The sequence below is a fragment of the Canis lupus genome, chromosome 13 (genome assembly GCF_003254725.2).
Source record: "Canis lupus dingo isolate Sandy chromosome 13, ASM325472v2, whole genome shotgun sequence".
Classification (NCBI taxonomy): domain Eukaryota; kingdom Metazoa; phylum Chordata; class Mammalia; order Carnivora; family Canidae; genus Canis; species Canis lupus.
In genome coordinates, this window is record NC_064255.1 from 39929607 (window position 1) to 39945232 (window position 15626).

Here is a 15626-nt window from a genome sequence, read left to right on the forward strand (position 1 = left end):
AGGAGTTCTTGGTGAAGAACTGCAAAGACCTCTTCTAAAATGTCAAACCTTGTTGGCCAAAACCACTAATTCATCACTCTGTTAACAGGTGTGAGACAAAGGCATTTATCCATGAGCAGCTTTCACTATTCAGACACTATAGATGGAGAGGGAGAGAGAGAGAGTTGGGAGAGTAGTATCCTTTCTGCTCCTCCCAGCTTCCAGATTCTTATGAACATTTTGTCATTGGATAGAAAATGAAGAAAACAGCAGATTCAGATTGCCCCCAGGAAGCTCTCCAATGTTAACAGACTTCACTGAAAGCTCTCCGTAATCATTTCTGTCCTGGCCGGAGAGGTGAGATGGGCCACGGGGTGCTGCTGTGATGCTGCTCCCGTGGGGTCTCCCCCAGTCCCTACCTGATGTGATTTTTTTAATAATAAATTTATTTTTTATTGGTGTTCAATTTGCCAACATACAGAATAACAGCCAGTGCTCATCCTGTCAAGTGCCCCCCTCAGTGCCCGTCACCCATTCACTCCCACCCCCCGCCCTCCTCCCCTTCCACCACCCCTAGTTCATTTCCCAGAGTTAGGAGTCCTTATGTTCTGTCTCCCTTTCTGATATTTCCCACACATTTCTTCTCCCTTCCCTTCTATTCCCTTTCACTATTATTTATATTCCCCAAATGAGTGAGACCATATAATGTTTGTCCTTCTCTGATTGACTTACTTCACTCAGCATCATACCCTCCAGTTCCATCCATGTTGAAGCAAATGGTGGGTATTTGTCATTTCTAATGGCTGAGGAATATTCCATTGTATACATAAACCACGTCTTCTTTATCCATCATCTTTCGATGGACACCGAGGCTCCTTCCACAGTTTGGCTCTTGTGGACATTGCTGCTAGAAACATCGGGGTGCAGGTGTCCCGGCATTTCGTTGCATTTACCCCAAAGATACAGATGCAATGAAACGCCTACCTGACGTGATTATTGCAGAATTTTGTCAGCTGGGGCTGGTTGATGAGTATCGTCCGTACTTCCTCCTGGTCGGCCAGCGAGGTCTTCTCAGAGACATCATCGGTCTTCTCATAACCTGAAAGACAGACAGTCTCCTTATTCAATAAGAAACCACTATAAAAACACACTTCGCAACTACTTGGGATTCTTTTTTTTAATTTATTTTTAATTGGTGTTCAATTTACTAACATACAGAATAACCCTCAGTGCCCGTCAATACGTTAAAAGCTATATGCTTCCTCCCACCCCCGCCCACCTCGATTGGTGGTGTTTCTTTTATAACAAAAAAAAAAAAAAAAAAAAGGAAAAGCCCCACATCTGGTATTTCTACTAAATCTGAAAGGCAGCATTTAATAGTCATGTAGAACCAACCATTTCACAAACAGTAACATCCTTCCTTTTGCAATTTTTCTCATCGTTTGCCCATAAATGTTCCACCAACTTCCCTCCGTTCTGCGAGGCTATATCCGAAAGCAACAAACAATTGTGAACCAGTTGCCACTGCAGTTCCTGCAATGGAAGAGGAGGTTGCGTTGCAGCCTCTTGCGTGGCAGAGGAGGTTGATAAGACAGGGGTAATTTAAAATATATTTTTAAAACTTAAGTTTACACATGTAACGCCTCTCTAGTGTTTGGTTTTGTTTTCCTTCTCGCGCGAAGACCGAGAAAGACCGGTAAACGTTAAGGTTTACATAGGCCACTGCCACGCTGCGCTGTGACCACAGCCCACGATCCTATTAATCTTTCTGCTAATTACGATTTATCTTTACAATGAATTTTAAATTTCCTGAGGCCATCTCAAGATCATTCTAACAACGCAGCAGATTCTGGCAACTTCCATGGGGTAACCTCTTGTCCCCGTGTGGATAACGCTTTTTAAAAATACGAGTTCCAGAAGAACGGGGGGAAAAGAAAAAAAAGAAAAAGTGAACTGCTTATTATACTGTCCAGTGAGAATTAAGTGAGACCAGATTAAATCCGTCCCTAGCCCTTTCCTTGAAGGGCCACCAACAGGACCCCCTATGAGATGCTCACTTTTCTTCTTATCCAGCCAAGCCAACACCTCCCCCAGGGGCTGCGCACCCCTGACAGCTCCTCTGGAACACCCTGGGGGGCTCAGTCGGGGTCCCCAGGGGGCCCACAGCCCCCTGCACCTCCTCTCCTCCCCAGTGAATGCTTGGTGCAGGTGCCGCAAAGCGGGGCTCCCGAGGCCACGGGGGACCCCCCTTCCCCACCTTCCCAATACCTGCACCAAGGAGCAGCAGGGACCCAGGAAACGTTTACTGAGTAAAAATCAAGTGACAAAGGAGTGGCTATTCAGTCGGGGGGGTTTTTCTTTTCCCGAAGGCAAGTAAATTCCTCCCCACCCAACGATAAGGACACTAGTGACAGCCAAGGGCTGGTCACCACCTGGGGGGTTTCGCCTGCTGAAACCAGTTAGTCCCTTAGGCCTAGAGGTGGGGACAGTGCAGCCCTGTCCTGGGCAGGTGAGGGCAGGCCCCGTAAGGTGGAGGAGGGGGAGAGGGGTGCTGTGCTGAGCAGCCCGGCCGGACCTGGGGAGACCTCTTGGGCGCGTGCAGAAGTCTGGGACAGCCCTCGGCTTGGTGGCGTCACTCTGGAGCCCTGGCCTATCCGCTCTGCAGTTACAGACCCACTGGCAGTGATGCCTGTGGTCACACGGTTAATGATTATCTTTTACTCTTACAAACTTCCCTCTCCCCTAGTTTTACATCATCAGAATTCTATGTATGGACTGTCACAGACTGGACGTTCGTGGCTTCCCCAAATTCATGCATAAACGTGTAGTTCCCAAGCTGGGGGTGTTCGGAGGTGGGGTATTTGGGGGCTGATTAGGTCATGAAGGTGGAACCCTCATAAATGGGATTAGTGTCCTTATTATAGAAGAGACCTTAGAGGTCCCCTGTCCCTTCCACCAGGTGAGGACACGGTGAGATGGACGTGGGCCCTCAGGGGAGAGTGGGTCTGCTGGTGCCTTGCTCTTGGACTTCCCAGGTTCCAGAGCTGTGAGGGATGCATCCCTGTTGTTTGTGGCCCACCCAGTCTATGGAACTCTGCGACAGCTGCCCCAATGGACTAAGACATGGGACACCACATAGAGGGATATAAATTTCTTTTTTTTTAATTTCTTAAAAATCTTTTTTTTTTAATTCATTTATTTATTCATGAGAGATACAGAGAGATAGAGGCAGAGACACAGGCAGAGGGAGAGGCAGGCTCCATGCAGGGAGCCCAACTGGGACTCGATCCCGGGACCCCGGGGTCATGCCCTGGGCCAAAGGCAGGCGCTAAACTGCTGAGCCACCCAGGCTGCCCGTAATTTCTTAAAAATCTTTTATGAGATTTTCCTTAGTGATAGCACAAAATTCATCATATACTGTTTCTGGCATCTCGACTGGACAGAGATCCTTAGGAAAGAAATAGTTCTCTGCTCTGAACTGATGCCCGTCACATTGTATTTAGTTGATGTGGCTGGACTTTTGAGGGCCTGGCCTTTGGTTCTTAGCTGAAGAGTCACACTGGGGTCTCCAATGCTGCCAGGTGGCACCTGACATCACACCTCCCCCTCACATCCTAACGTGTATTCAAGAATATCTATATAAAATCTTTAGAAAAAAAAAAAGGGGGGGGGATTCCTGGGTGGCTCAGTGGTTTGGCCCCTGCCTTCGGCCCAGGGTGTGATCCTGGGGTCCCGGGATCGAGTCCCGCATCGGGCTCCCTGCAGGGAGCCTGCCTCTCCCTCTGCCTGGGTCTCTGCCTCTCTCTCTGTGTTTCTCATGAATAAATGAATAAAGTCTTTAAAAAAAAAAAAAGAATATCTATGAAGCAAAGGAATCTCCTGAGACAAAGGGGTTAGAATCGACCCCCCCTCCCCCGCCTTAAATGGGAGAGTCATTAAAACAATCCTAATAGACCAGTAGGGCCCTAACCCAGGTCTGAACATAAAGAGCCTCGAAAGAAAAAAAAGTTGCCAAAATTAGGGGGAAAGTCTAGACTGGTGACCCTGTCTTGTCCAGTAGGGGGGCTGGATGGCGCTGAGCACGGGACAGTGCAGATGCCACAGGCCTGGGGCGTTCGGGTACTAGAGACCAGCGTGTTGGCAAGCTGGCGCACGTGCGGCTGTGTACACGGAGCTGAACCCCTGGGGCTCAGGCGGCGGGATGCCGGGGCCGGGTGGGACACTGGATGGGGCGGGGGGGGGGTCTAGCTGCAGGCGCAGAGAAGGGGGCCACCAGGGCTCGACCCCGACCGCCCTCCCGAGCGAGCCGTCTCCAAGGTGACGCCCGGAACTGATCCGCCAACAGGGCCTCGCCCTCAACCCCGCAGGCCCGGAGCAGGACGGCGCTCGGCGCTCCCCGTGGCTTGGGCTTCCGGAGGAGGCAGAAAGCCAGCCCGTCTCCCGCTGCCCCCCAAGTTCTGGCGGGGCACCCCAACGTGGCCCCGGGTGGCGACCTGCAGCGCCGTGACAGACACCCCCGGCCCACCCCTTCATTCTGGGTTCTCCGGGAGAACCAGGCAAGCGTTCGCCCAGGCGCCCACTCGGCCGTCTGACCCCGCGGCGGCGGCCCCGCTCGCCTCACCTGTCAGTGTGACAGGCTGGAGGGGCCGAGGACGCAGTGGCGCGGTGGCTCGGCGGTGCAGGGGACGGAGCCGGAGCCACCCTGCTCGTCTCTCCGGCGTCTGCCAAGTGGTGGAAGCAGCCGGCAGCAGCCCCATCTCCTGAAATCCACTGCTCTGCGCGGTTTTCTTGACGTGAATGAGGAGAAGACCCTTTGTCCTTTGTGCGACAGGACAGACAGCGACGGGCAGCTCGGGATGGCAGGTGCCACGAAGACGCCGTCTGCTCAGTCACCACCCCCCGCAGGGAAGCACCTGTCTCCCAAGCACCTGTCCCCCGAGCACCGCTGTTCCCCGAGCACCTGTCCCCCAAGCACCTGTCCCCCGAGCACCGCTGTCCCCCGAGCACCTGTCCCCCGAGCACCGCTGTTCCCCGAGCACCTGTCCCCCAAGCACCTGTCCCCCAAGCACCTGTCCCCCGAGCACCGCTGTTCCCCGAGCACCTGTCCCCCGAGCACTGCTGTCCCCCGAGCACTGCTGTCCCCCGAGCACCTCTGTCCCCCGAGCACCTGTCCCCCGAGCACCTGTCCCCCGAGCACCGCTGTCCCGAGCACCTCTCCCCCGAGCACCTGTCCCCCGAGCACCACTGTCCCCCGAGCACCTCTCCCCCAAGCACCTGTCCCCCGAGCACCCGAGCACCTGTCCCCCGAGCACCGCTGTCCCCCGAGCACCGGTCCCCCGAGCACCGGTCCCCCGAGCACCGCAGTCCCCCAAGCACCTGTCTCCAAGCACCACTGTCCCCCGAGCACCTGTCCCCCGAGCACTGCAGTCCCCCGAGCACCTGTCCCCCGAGCACCTCTGTCCCCCGAGCACCTGTCCCCCGAGCACCGCTGTTCCCCGAGCACCTGTTCCCCGAGCACCGCTGTCCCCGCTGCGCCTGACGAGAGGGTGCTCAGAGCTGCTGCTGAGCGGAGTCCGAGCGTGGGCGAGGCCGGGCTCCCCCCGGGCCAAGCTCTGCAGCCCTGCGTCCCCGCGGCCGAGGGCCCGATGCTGCTTCTGGACTTCGGAGGGGCCGAGGGGCCCACTGGCTCCTCCACCCCGACTCGGTGCAGCGTGAAGCTGCGGGGCTGGGGCGGGCCGGGCGCTCCCGCTGCCCAAGGCCTCGCCGCCCACGCTGTGCTCGGCCCTCGCGACACACCAGGCGGGCACACAGGGCCCCGGCCTTCCCGGGCAGCTCCCAAACCCCGAGGCGCCGCTGCCTGCCGGCGCCAGGAGGAGGGCGGTGGCGCAGCACTCGTGCAGAGCAACAACCAAATCAAAGACAATTGAGATGTCCCGACTGGTGCCAGTGGCTGCGACACGGCGACGGCCGCCTCCTGTGACCTGCAGCGGCCCGGCGCTCCGCGCGTGACGAGGGAAGCGGCAACTGTCCCCTGACCCCGGCAGCCACCTGGACCCACCAGCGACCCGCAAGCGAGCCGAGCCACCCTCCCCGTCACATGCGTGCTCACGCGCCTTAGACAAGACGCTCAACAATTACTGACGTGAGGACTTCGAGGCCTTTTCACACCGTTACAGCCCAAGCATCATCTTCCAAATTCTTCTTTTGCTCGTCACGAATATCACGACCTACTCTGGCCAACCGTTCCTTCCTTCCTTCATTCATTCAGTCAACACCCCCTTTTTTTTTTCGCTTTTCTGTAATGAATTTTCTGCAGTTCTGAAGCTCTGATCCTTTAAGACACACAGTATTACAAACAATTCAAACTTTTTTTTTATGCTGACATCATATTTCGAGACTTAGCACAGCCACCTCGTAACTTCTCTTAGGGCACGAGTCGCGTCTTACGCAGACCCGTGTCCCCGGAGCACTTCCTGCCACGTGCACAGGAGACACGGGAGATACTTGCTAAGCGCGTGAGGGCATGAATTCGAGGCTCGCCGCTGTCAGTATCGGGGGCTCTGAACGCAAAGAGTGCCCAGAGACCTCATCGGTTCCTTTGACAATCAGTCCCTCATTCATCATAGGGCGCGCCTCATTTAGGTTTCCTGAAAGAATAAAATGCAATGACTTTGGGGCAGTCAACACCTTTCAACAGGAAGTGCCTCCTGTGTCCCAGGCTTTTGTAAGAAAAACCCCGAGGACCGGCAGACAAGACAGTCACAGACCCCGGCAAGTGCGAGGAAACCGAAACACGCGGGGGACCGGAAGCCGGACAGAGAGGTCCCTGTGCCTCAGTCTCACCAGCTCTACGACGGAGACGACAGCCGCGTCTGCCCCTAACGGGGGGCACGAGGCCCCGCGAGTTAGTGAATGTGGCACACGGGGCCCGGCACAGGGTCGGGGCTCCCTGCAGGCCGCCTGTCCCCACTGTGGCCGCCCGCGCCCGGGCAAGGCCGCCGCGAGGACACGCCGAGTGGGGACCTCAGGGAGGAATTCCAGAAGGGACGGTGCAAACCCGGCGGGGGACGAGCGGGACAGAGACCTCCGGCTGCCATTTGCAAGCGCACGAGGATCAGTGCTGTGACCTTATTGGGGTGCATCCAATAAGGAAGGGCAGGGCCACATCAGGAAAACAAGAAGAAACTTGGATTGACACCCTTTATGCGGCCGGAATCCACCGCCGAGTTCTAGGCGGGAAGAGCACTTCGAGGCTCCTGTGATAATGGCCCTGGTGAGCCAGTGGGGATGGAGTCGAAATGGATGTCCACACGATGGGCTTTTTTTGGGTGGGGAGGGGGAGCTGCTCTGACCCTACAGCCTCTCCGTGCCCAGCGCTACCAGGCCACCGCTGTGCGACGCCACGCACCCCCACGGACTGGTGCTGCTCTGAGCCACAGCCAAGGCTTGAGGGAAATTCGGGATTTTAAATGCAACAGATAATTAACCACTTAATGGAATTCTCTTTCCAGTCAGCCAATCCTATCCTTAAAAACCACGCATCTTTTTCTTTTTGTAACATCCCAATCAATAATAATGCAAACTCAAGGTGTAGTCAAGGAAGGCGTTCTAGAAAGGTCTCTCAACTGCGGAGTGAGACACGCCAGTTGGGAGCTACGGTTGCCTCAGGCAGGTTACTTAACTCGAGCTGCCGACCTTGTTTCACAGGTTTTTGTGGGGATTAAATGAAATAATGCAGGTGCACAAAGTACTTGGGACAGAGCCCGGCTCCTCCTGCACCTATAAAAACTCTAGCTATTATTTTCATTACTGTAAGCAGAAGGGGAGACAGTGGGGAAAGGAACAGGCTTTATGGTCAGGTCTGTATACATATTTGCACATGACACTGTGCAAATTATTTTATGTTCTGAGCCTCAGTGTCCTCATGCATAAAACAATGATTAAAAGGATCAAATGACATTAGGTGAGCAATGTAGCACAATACTTGTCGTTCATACAGTTCCCGTCAGCCTGCCCTCTATCCAGATACGCTAATCTCCCCTTCAAAATACTCGAGATGACGAAAACAAGTCTTCAAGACACTGATGCAGGTATTAATATTTGTAAAATGTTTGGAAAATATTTAATTAAGGTTGTGACCGGTGACTAGATCTAGACAGTAAAATGATGGATTTTCCCTTACGATTTTTATAAATCAATATTAAATCAGTAAATGTTTTCCCTCAAATTGTCATCTGTGTGGGGGGTTATGCAACAAAAAAGCAGGGGTGGGTAGGTGGGAGGGAGAAGAGAACAAAATACAAAGTCATTCTGTTGCCTGGTAATACGGTTACAGAACCACTGAGTTTCTGCAGACCCAACTTTATTGCAATTATAAGCAAGGCTAAAGCAGGAATCAGCGTATCTATTACATTACCTCCTAACATATTCGGGAGAGTCCAATTGTGTGTCCTTTTGCTCAGTGGTCTCCAATATTAGACATTAAAGAGGTCACAGTCATTGCTCATGGTTTTTGACACAGAATGAGGTCATCAGGCAAACAGTCGTGCTTGCAACAGTCATGGAATCTAATAAAAGATTAACTGGAAAACTAGCCAGAGACTTCAGAGGCACAAAGTGAGAACTCGGTGTGATTAAAGTGAGGGGCTCTTATTAAGAAATCATAAGCATCATCCTTTCCAAAATTTCACTGTTTCTGTGTTCTGATTAAAATAACAATTAGAAGGCCTCACGTAACAGGGTTTTTGTTTTTGTCTTAGCTCAAGTTTCTGGAACAAAGCAATCTTTAGCTAAGTATAATTTATAGGTCTGTATTTATTTTGTTTTCACTGGTATCTTACCACATAGTTTATTTCATTAGAAATATCGAGGCAAAAAAATATATATATATCGAGGCAGTTACCAGAGCTGCAAGAGAGATTTGCAATCCCGTATCCTGCATTGTCAGAGCAGGACAGTGATTTCAAATGTTCAATTGTGAGCTTGACAGCAGCTGCTTAGAGAGGGCACAAAAGGAAGAAACCACCACTCTGGAAAACAATGAACTGGGTGCTTTAAGGGTTAAGACTCACACTACGTTTTCAAAGAAGGCATTGAAGAAATCAAACAACTTTGAAAGTATGGAAATTAAACAGAAACTATTTAGTATCTCAAATTTCTAGCCCGTGACTACAACAGCCAGAAGGGAAATTAAATTTTCAATTGCATCACTGTGCCTTCCTATGCAGGGTGTTGATTTAGGCTCAGCGCAGTGGACATCTGCTGCTCATTTCAGCTCAGCATCTGCTTCTCCCGAAAAATCCTGTGCTTTTCTTTGGAGAACTCGCCTTCCCCAACTGCAGGCAGCCCTCAGGGACTGAAGGATCAAGACACTATTCTGATTTTTGACTTAAAGCTGGGGGACAGGATCCACGGTAAACTAATCACAGTCGATCTGCAGCCTGGACATAGGAGCACAGATAAGACTGGCCTGAACTAATCGCCTATTAGTCAAGCTGTCCTGGATCATCTTTGATCTTCCTGTAAAGCTTCTCGTTTTGATTCTAGGAACTACTCTCCCTAAAGAATATGCTCAGCTTCCATATTAGGGAATTTTATTTTATTTTATTTTATTTTATTTATTTATTTATTTATTTATTTATTTATTTATTTATTTATTTTTTATTTTTTGGTTATTTTGTTATATTAGGGAATTTTAGCAGAGGCACTTCTGTCCTTTGCTGGAAGTTCTCCCCCAATGCCCATCTAATGTAGGATATCGACACCATACCTGGTCCAGGCCACCAATCACTAGCTAACTTCCCTGCTCTTCTCTGCATGGAACGAGGACCTGGAACCATAATGCAACCACCCTGCCCCACAAAATCAGCAGACTGCCTAGAACCTTCCCCAACTGGCCCTACTTGCTAGACCAGATCTCCTCTGATGTTAACAGCTGCCCTAACCAAGCCCTGAGTCCAGCACATTCTGAACTAACGATGTGTTTCAGCCTAAGGAATCAGCACAACGGCCAAAAGCTTTCCACATCCCTAGCTTCCTCTCCTTCACTTTCTTGTTCATGCAAATGGGAAGGTAGCTCATGACCCTCAAGACCAACTGAGTGATAACTGATAACAAAATGTTGTAACAAAGGACATCCACTTACCCCAGTGATTTAAAACATGGTTACCTGCTTCAAAACAAATTGGTTGTTTTCATCTTACAGAAGGGTTCACTTCTTTTTTTAAAGAATTCTTCTCAAATGATGAAGATAAGGAAATTCTGTCTCGTGGAGAACTGCTCGTGGTCAGAGAGCCAGTGAGTACCATAGCTAAGACAATGGACACTGACTAAGGACCAACCTAGCTCCAACACTGATGAATGCATTCGTTCATGCAACAATTAAGCTTGACCTAACTTCTAACTCTATTTCTTCTCTACTGGGCTTAATAGGTTTTCCACCCATAAACGTCTCCTACCCTCATGGCCTTGTTAGATGCTACTTAGATGTTAAAGCACTCTCGCTGACCATTCTTATTTGAAGTGTCACCTACAAAAGTTTTCAATATATAGTGGTCTTTTGACCACTCTGATACTAATCTTTTGATCTATACACTTGCACATAGGAACTAAGAATAATCATAGGTGTTAGAGATATACCGAACTTATGCACTGAGACAGGACAGGCATACGGGCACAGGTCAGGTATGTTACTCTAATATGGGGAAGTGACAAAGAACATTTCAGGAAAGTCTCCTGCATGTAATAAATGTTCTCTACATTTTCTATTTTAATATCAGGCATCCAAAAACTCCCAGAAGTTCTGTGCCTACCCTGATACCCACTAATACATTCTATCAGGACCTGTCATACAATACATGATAAACGGTATTTTCCTTTAAGTGTCTTTGTGGGAACTGATCTAAAAATAAACAAGTACGAAACCACACAGACAGTATTTCTTATCTAGAACAGGAAAAAAATGGCTTAATACTTCCTGAACTCATGCTGAACTGCAGCAAGCTCCAAAACTAGTACTATGAACTGTAATGGTGGACACTAAAAAAAAAAGTATTCCTGACATTAGGAAGAAAGGCTATCCTTCAACAGTATCACACGAAAATCGATGGCATGCCTGGTGTTGAACCTCACACATGGTAAGCACTCAATTTCCTTGGCTGCCAGCCTTGGATATTAACCTAGAAAAAATAATCATCTTGGGCATGCTTAATTGCTAGAAATAATAATAGAAATTTTGATTAATGCCAAATCATGCTCAACAGGAAAGGAAGAAGAACAATAAAAGATGGAAGGAATCTAATGACATCTCCCCGGGAAGAGCCCACAGATCATTCGGTCAGATAAAAGAAAGAAATTGTATGTTCCCAATATAGATTTAAAAATTGGCCCAGAAACAGACTGCATTAGCAATGAGGGGTTTCAACTGCCAGACATCTACGAGGCATCTCCTCAAAGTCTCAATTAGCTAAAAGCACCACTGACTTGTCTTGGCATCAAATTCATCTCTGAGAAGATGCAGGAAACAGATGAGGAATCGCTACCATGGACTGGACTGGACTCTAATCAATGTGAAAGGGATAAAGTGCACACAAATTTGTAGAAAACACAACTGTATCAGAGAGCTTCTGACGGGCAAAAGGGGAATACCACACTAAGCCACACATGGGTTCTAGAATTTGGAAGGACACACCTTCAAGTTGTTATCAAGACCTAGAAAGGGCAGGAGTCCAGAAGGCTGTCTAAAGCAACGAGCTGGGGCTCCTGGGTGGCTCAGTCGGTTAGGCATCTGCCTTCAGCTCAAATTGTGATTTGAGGGTTCTGAGACTGAGCCCCAAGTAGGGCTCCCTGCTCAGGGGCAGTCTGCTTCCCCCTCTCCCTCTGCCCTCCCCTCTTGCTCACTCTCAAATAAATAAATAAATAAATAAATAAATAAATAAAATCCTAAAAAAAAAAAACAGCACCATGCTGACCAACTGTGAAAGGTCCTGATGAGGGGACAAGAGAGGCGTCTTCATAGAGACCAGTGCTCCTGCACACATAAAAGATGACAAACAAGATAATGCAAAAGGCTGGAAATTGGCTCACAGGTTTGAGAGCAAATAATAACAGATGCACGCACATCTGAGAAGGAAGGAAAGGTGTTTTACACAACATTAGAGATTACGGAAGTGTTCTCTTCTTTCCATTTGGAGCACAAGGAATCGCTGGGATAGGTCTGCTGCCTGCAACTGATGGTATAATGTAACAGATAATAAAATAAAAACAGAACGTCTCAACTCCACTCCATTCTTTATCTAGGGTAATTGACTTAAGACTTTCTTAGACAAGGGATCCCTGGGTGGCTCAGCAGTTTATCGCCTGCCTTTGGCCCAGGGCGTGATCCTGGAGTCCCGGGATCGAGTCCCACGTCATCAGGCTCCCAGCATAGAGCCTGCTTCTCCCTCCTCCTGTGTCTCTGCCTCTCTCTCTCTCTCTCTCTCTATAGTAAATAAGTAAGTAAGTAAGTAAGTAAGTAAGTAAATAAATAAATAAATAAATAAATCTATCTTAAAAAAAAAGACTTTCTTAGAAAAGTTAGAACAAACATTTGTTGGAGGAACTAAAGCATGAATGAAAGTAGGGGCTCGCACCTAACTGCTCTAAATGGACTCGTATCGTGTAGCATACCCATGTCTGGATCTACACACAGACACACACACACATATATCTTCAAACCTACAGAACTGTGAGAACCTGCAGAATCATGAAGTGAATTGTCACTAATCTCAGAAGAACCATCGTGAGTGAGAGGGGTTCCAAAGGTTGGAGGCAAGAAACTACTGTCCCGGCGCTCTAAGAGGAAAGAAAAGGAATCCTGTGCATTAGAAACTGTGAATGAACATAGTCTACAGAAGTGTTTTCAGAGCTCACAGACTTATATAATGGGAACTACAATTTCTAAAGGATTTACGGTAAAAACCTGAAAATAACTCAAAGTCAAAAACAACACTCCCTTGAGTATTGAGAATTCGGTTAACATTGAATAGGACCTTCACTATTTTAAAAGTGGTGTTTCTCATAACGCAGGATATAAAGTCAGAGATTAAAAAAAAAAAGAGAGAGTGGTTTAAAGAAAGGAGGTGATCGTCAGGGACCAGCAAGCCTCCAAAGACTTGCCTTTTTTGGAAATAGAGCCTTTCAGGGTGTCTGGGTGGTTCGGCTGGTTAAGCCTTTGGCTGCAGGGTCCTGGGATCAAGCCCTGCACTGGGCTCCCGGCTCAGCAGGGAATCTACTTTGTCCTCTCCCTCTCCCTTACTTGTGCCTGTGTGCGTGCACATGCGTGCTCTCTCTCTCTCTCAGATAAAATCTTTAAAAAATAAAATAAAATAGAGCCTTTAGCATTGAATTCCAACAAGGCTTTCAGCTAAGCCCTATTCTTTTAGACAGAGGCACCTGATTCCACAATAATGTAACGGCGTGGGTTCTTAACTAGTTGATTAACATCCACAGACAGGGCTCGCAGGAGAGGTTTCCTTCACCTGCCCACCCCTACCTGCCTGCAAGTCCTTCTGAAGAGCTTACCCTGAGACACCTTGGCTCCTGCCCCTCTAATCCTCTCCTGACCTATAACCTCAGCCTGGGGTGTCACGGTTAACACGGGGCACCTGACCAGCTAGGCCAATCTGATTCCCTTCTAGGAATTGTGGGGCTTGCGGTCCAGAGACATAGGCAGGCAGACCCAGCATTGAGGAGGGACCTTCACAGACAGTGAGGCTGGAGGGGGCCAAAGGTATGAAGTAGGAAATGAAGTGAGGAAAACAACAAAACAAACAGGACAATAGTGTACAGAGTGAGTGACCCCCAAAGACTGAGTCCCATGATTCTCTGCTGTGATACAGAAGGATCCCCTGGACAGATGAAATGAGTAAGTAACTTCTAGAGGGCCAGACTGCCTGGATTCCAATGACAGGATAAGGACACTCAAGGCATCACTAATAAATGTACTAAAGGCATTAAAGCATCAGAATTCGAGGTTTAGGGAGCTTGGATGAATTGAAGGTCCTCTACTAAGACCTAAACAAAACCACCAACTGTGCAAATACAAGATGGGGGACATTTGGCCCAGCAAAACGTGGAGCAAATAAAAGCTTTCTTGCTTTTATTGCTTTCTTAGCAAGAAAGCACTTGCTAGGAATTCGACTTGGCTGAGAACGGAATGAGCTATTTTACAAGGGGGCACTGATTCCCATCACTGGGAGGTATTCAAGCAGGGGCTGCGTAACCAAAGGCTAGGCAGGCAGCGCCAGGGACTGTGTTGTACTTTGTGATCGCCAGGTTTCCTCCAACCCTACAAATCCCACAAGGCTATCTTTTTAAAAAGATTTTTTAAAAAAGGAAATTACGAGGTCATCAGAGAACCACAAATGCAGTACCAATGTGCAGCCAAGCTTTAATCACTTTAGACATGGAGAAAAGCGTTACTGATTTGATGAAAATCCTTGCAGGCCAGTTAACCCTATGGACTTCAGGAGCAATGCATTCATAGGAAGATACAACCGAAATATCGTTGTAAATGAGCCGGCCCTCAAAATACACGAGGGGAAAAATACAAATAAACCACCATGAAAATTATCTGAATTATTTCAAGTTTCAGTTTTTAGAGCAAATAGCATTTTATGATGTAAAAATAGGTGAACACATGACAGTTTCCAACAGACTAGTTCTCATTTTATTTAAGGAAGCAGAAACAGTCAAGTAACATCATTTTGCTGCTGTATTATTCTCAGGGTGAGTCAGAGGAGTTTGACAGGCACCTGCTTCTTACTTCCATTGTGACTTTGCAAGAGAGAAATAATAATTCTCCTTTGTTTCTTAACAAGGTCTCAACCATCAGAAACACCTAGCGAGGAACCTAAAGCCTACCTGCTAATTATGACTTTGGCGGAGAAGTCAGTGCAGTGCACACAGCAACATAAACTGCCCGTAAGCAAGAGCATTTTACTCTAGAGAACACTGCTCAGGGTGAGAAAAGGGGGGATATACATGCTCATCTGCCCATTGAAGACAAGCAGTGGCACAATCTGACATGTAAAATATCTCACTGAGACCACTGAACAAGGCTAGAAAAATGGGAAATCCATAGAGGAGCACCCAAGAACTCACCACATACCAACATGACCTTAGGAAGGACGTGGCTTGGGGATGGCTTGTCTGCCATAAGCACTCTGGGCGGTATTAAAGAATCCACCAAGACTCGTTAGACAAGACAGGCTCAGAGATCTAGGAGTCACTTGCACAAAAACCAGTAAGGCATGGCTGGCTTCCTTTCGTATGTCAGGATGTGGCTAAAGAAGAAGACAGAAACCTCCGCCGAGCAGATTAAACTAGGATGTGTGAATGACAGCTGGTGGGCTGCAAAGGCACAGAAGACCCAGCACCGAGCTGGATGACATTAAAGCAGTGACACCTACACATGTGTGAGATTGCCATCAGCCCTACCCAATTCACAGGTGGAACAAAAATGATGCAAGGATGGGTTGAACAGATGCTTCCAGAACCTTCTCACACCCTAAATAAAAATCACCCACTGCAGAGGGAGCCTCTTAATTCAACATGTGTGCCTCCACATGTTACCACCACTAATTAGAATCACAAAATCAGCCCTTCAG

The 15626-nt window shown here is 48.7% G+C and overlaps 1 protein-coding gene across 7 annotated transcripts in view; it reads right to left on the minus strand.

The window, feature by feature from the left end:
• The window catches only part of ATP8A1 (ATPase phospholipid transporting 8A1), a 224196-nt gene that overhangs the window by 188542 nt on the left and 20028 nt on the right, over window positions 1–15626 (minus strand). For 4 of the 7 annotated variants that reach the window (XM_049092867.1, XM_049092869.1, XM_049092868.1 and 1 more), the window contains one exon: window positions 964–1078. In XM_049092867.1, coding sequence (XP_048948824.1) covers window positions 964–1078 — 115 coding nt within the window. Of the gene's footprint in view, window positions 1–963; window positions 1079–4600; window positions 4767–5482; window positions 6103–15626 lie in introns of those variants that run through there. The other 3 variants (XM_049092864.1, XM_049092866.1, XM_049092865.1) reach the window with 1 other exon arrangement.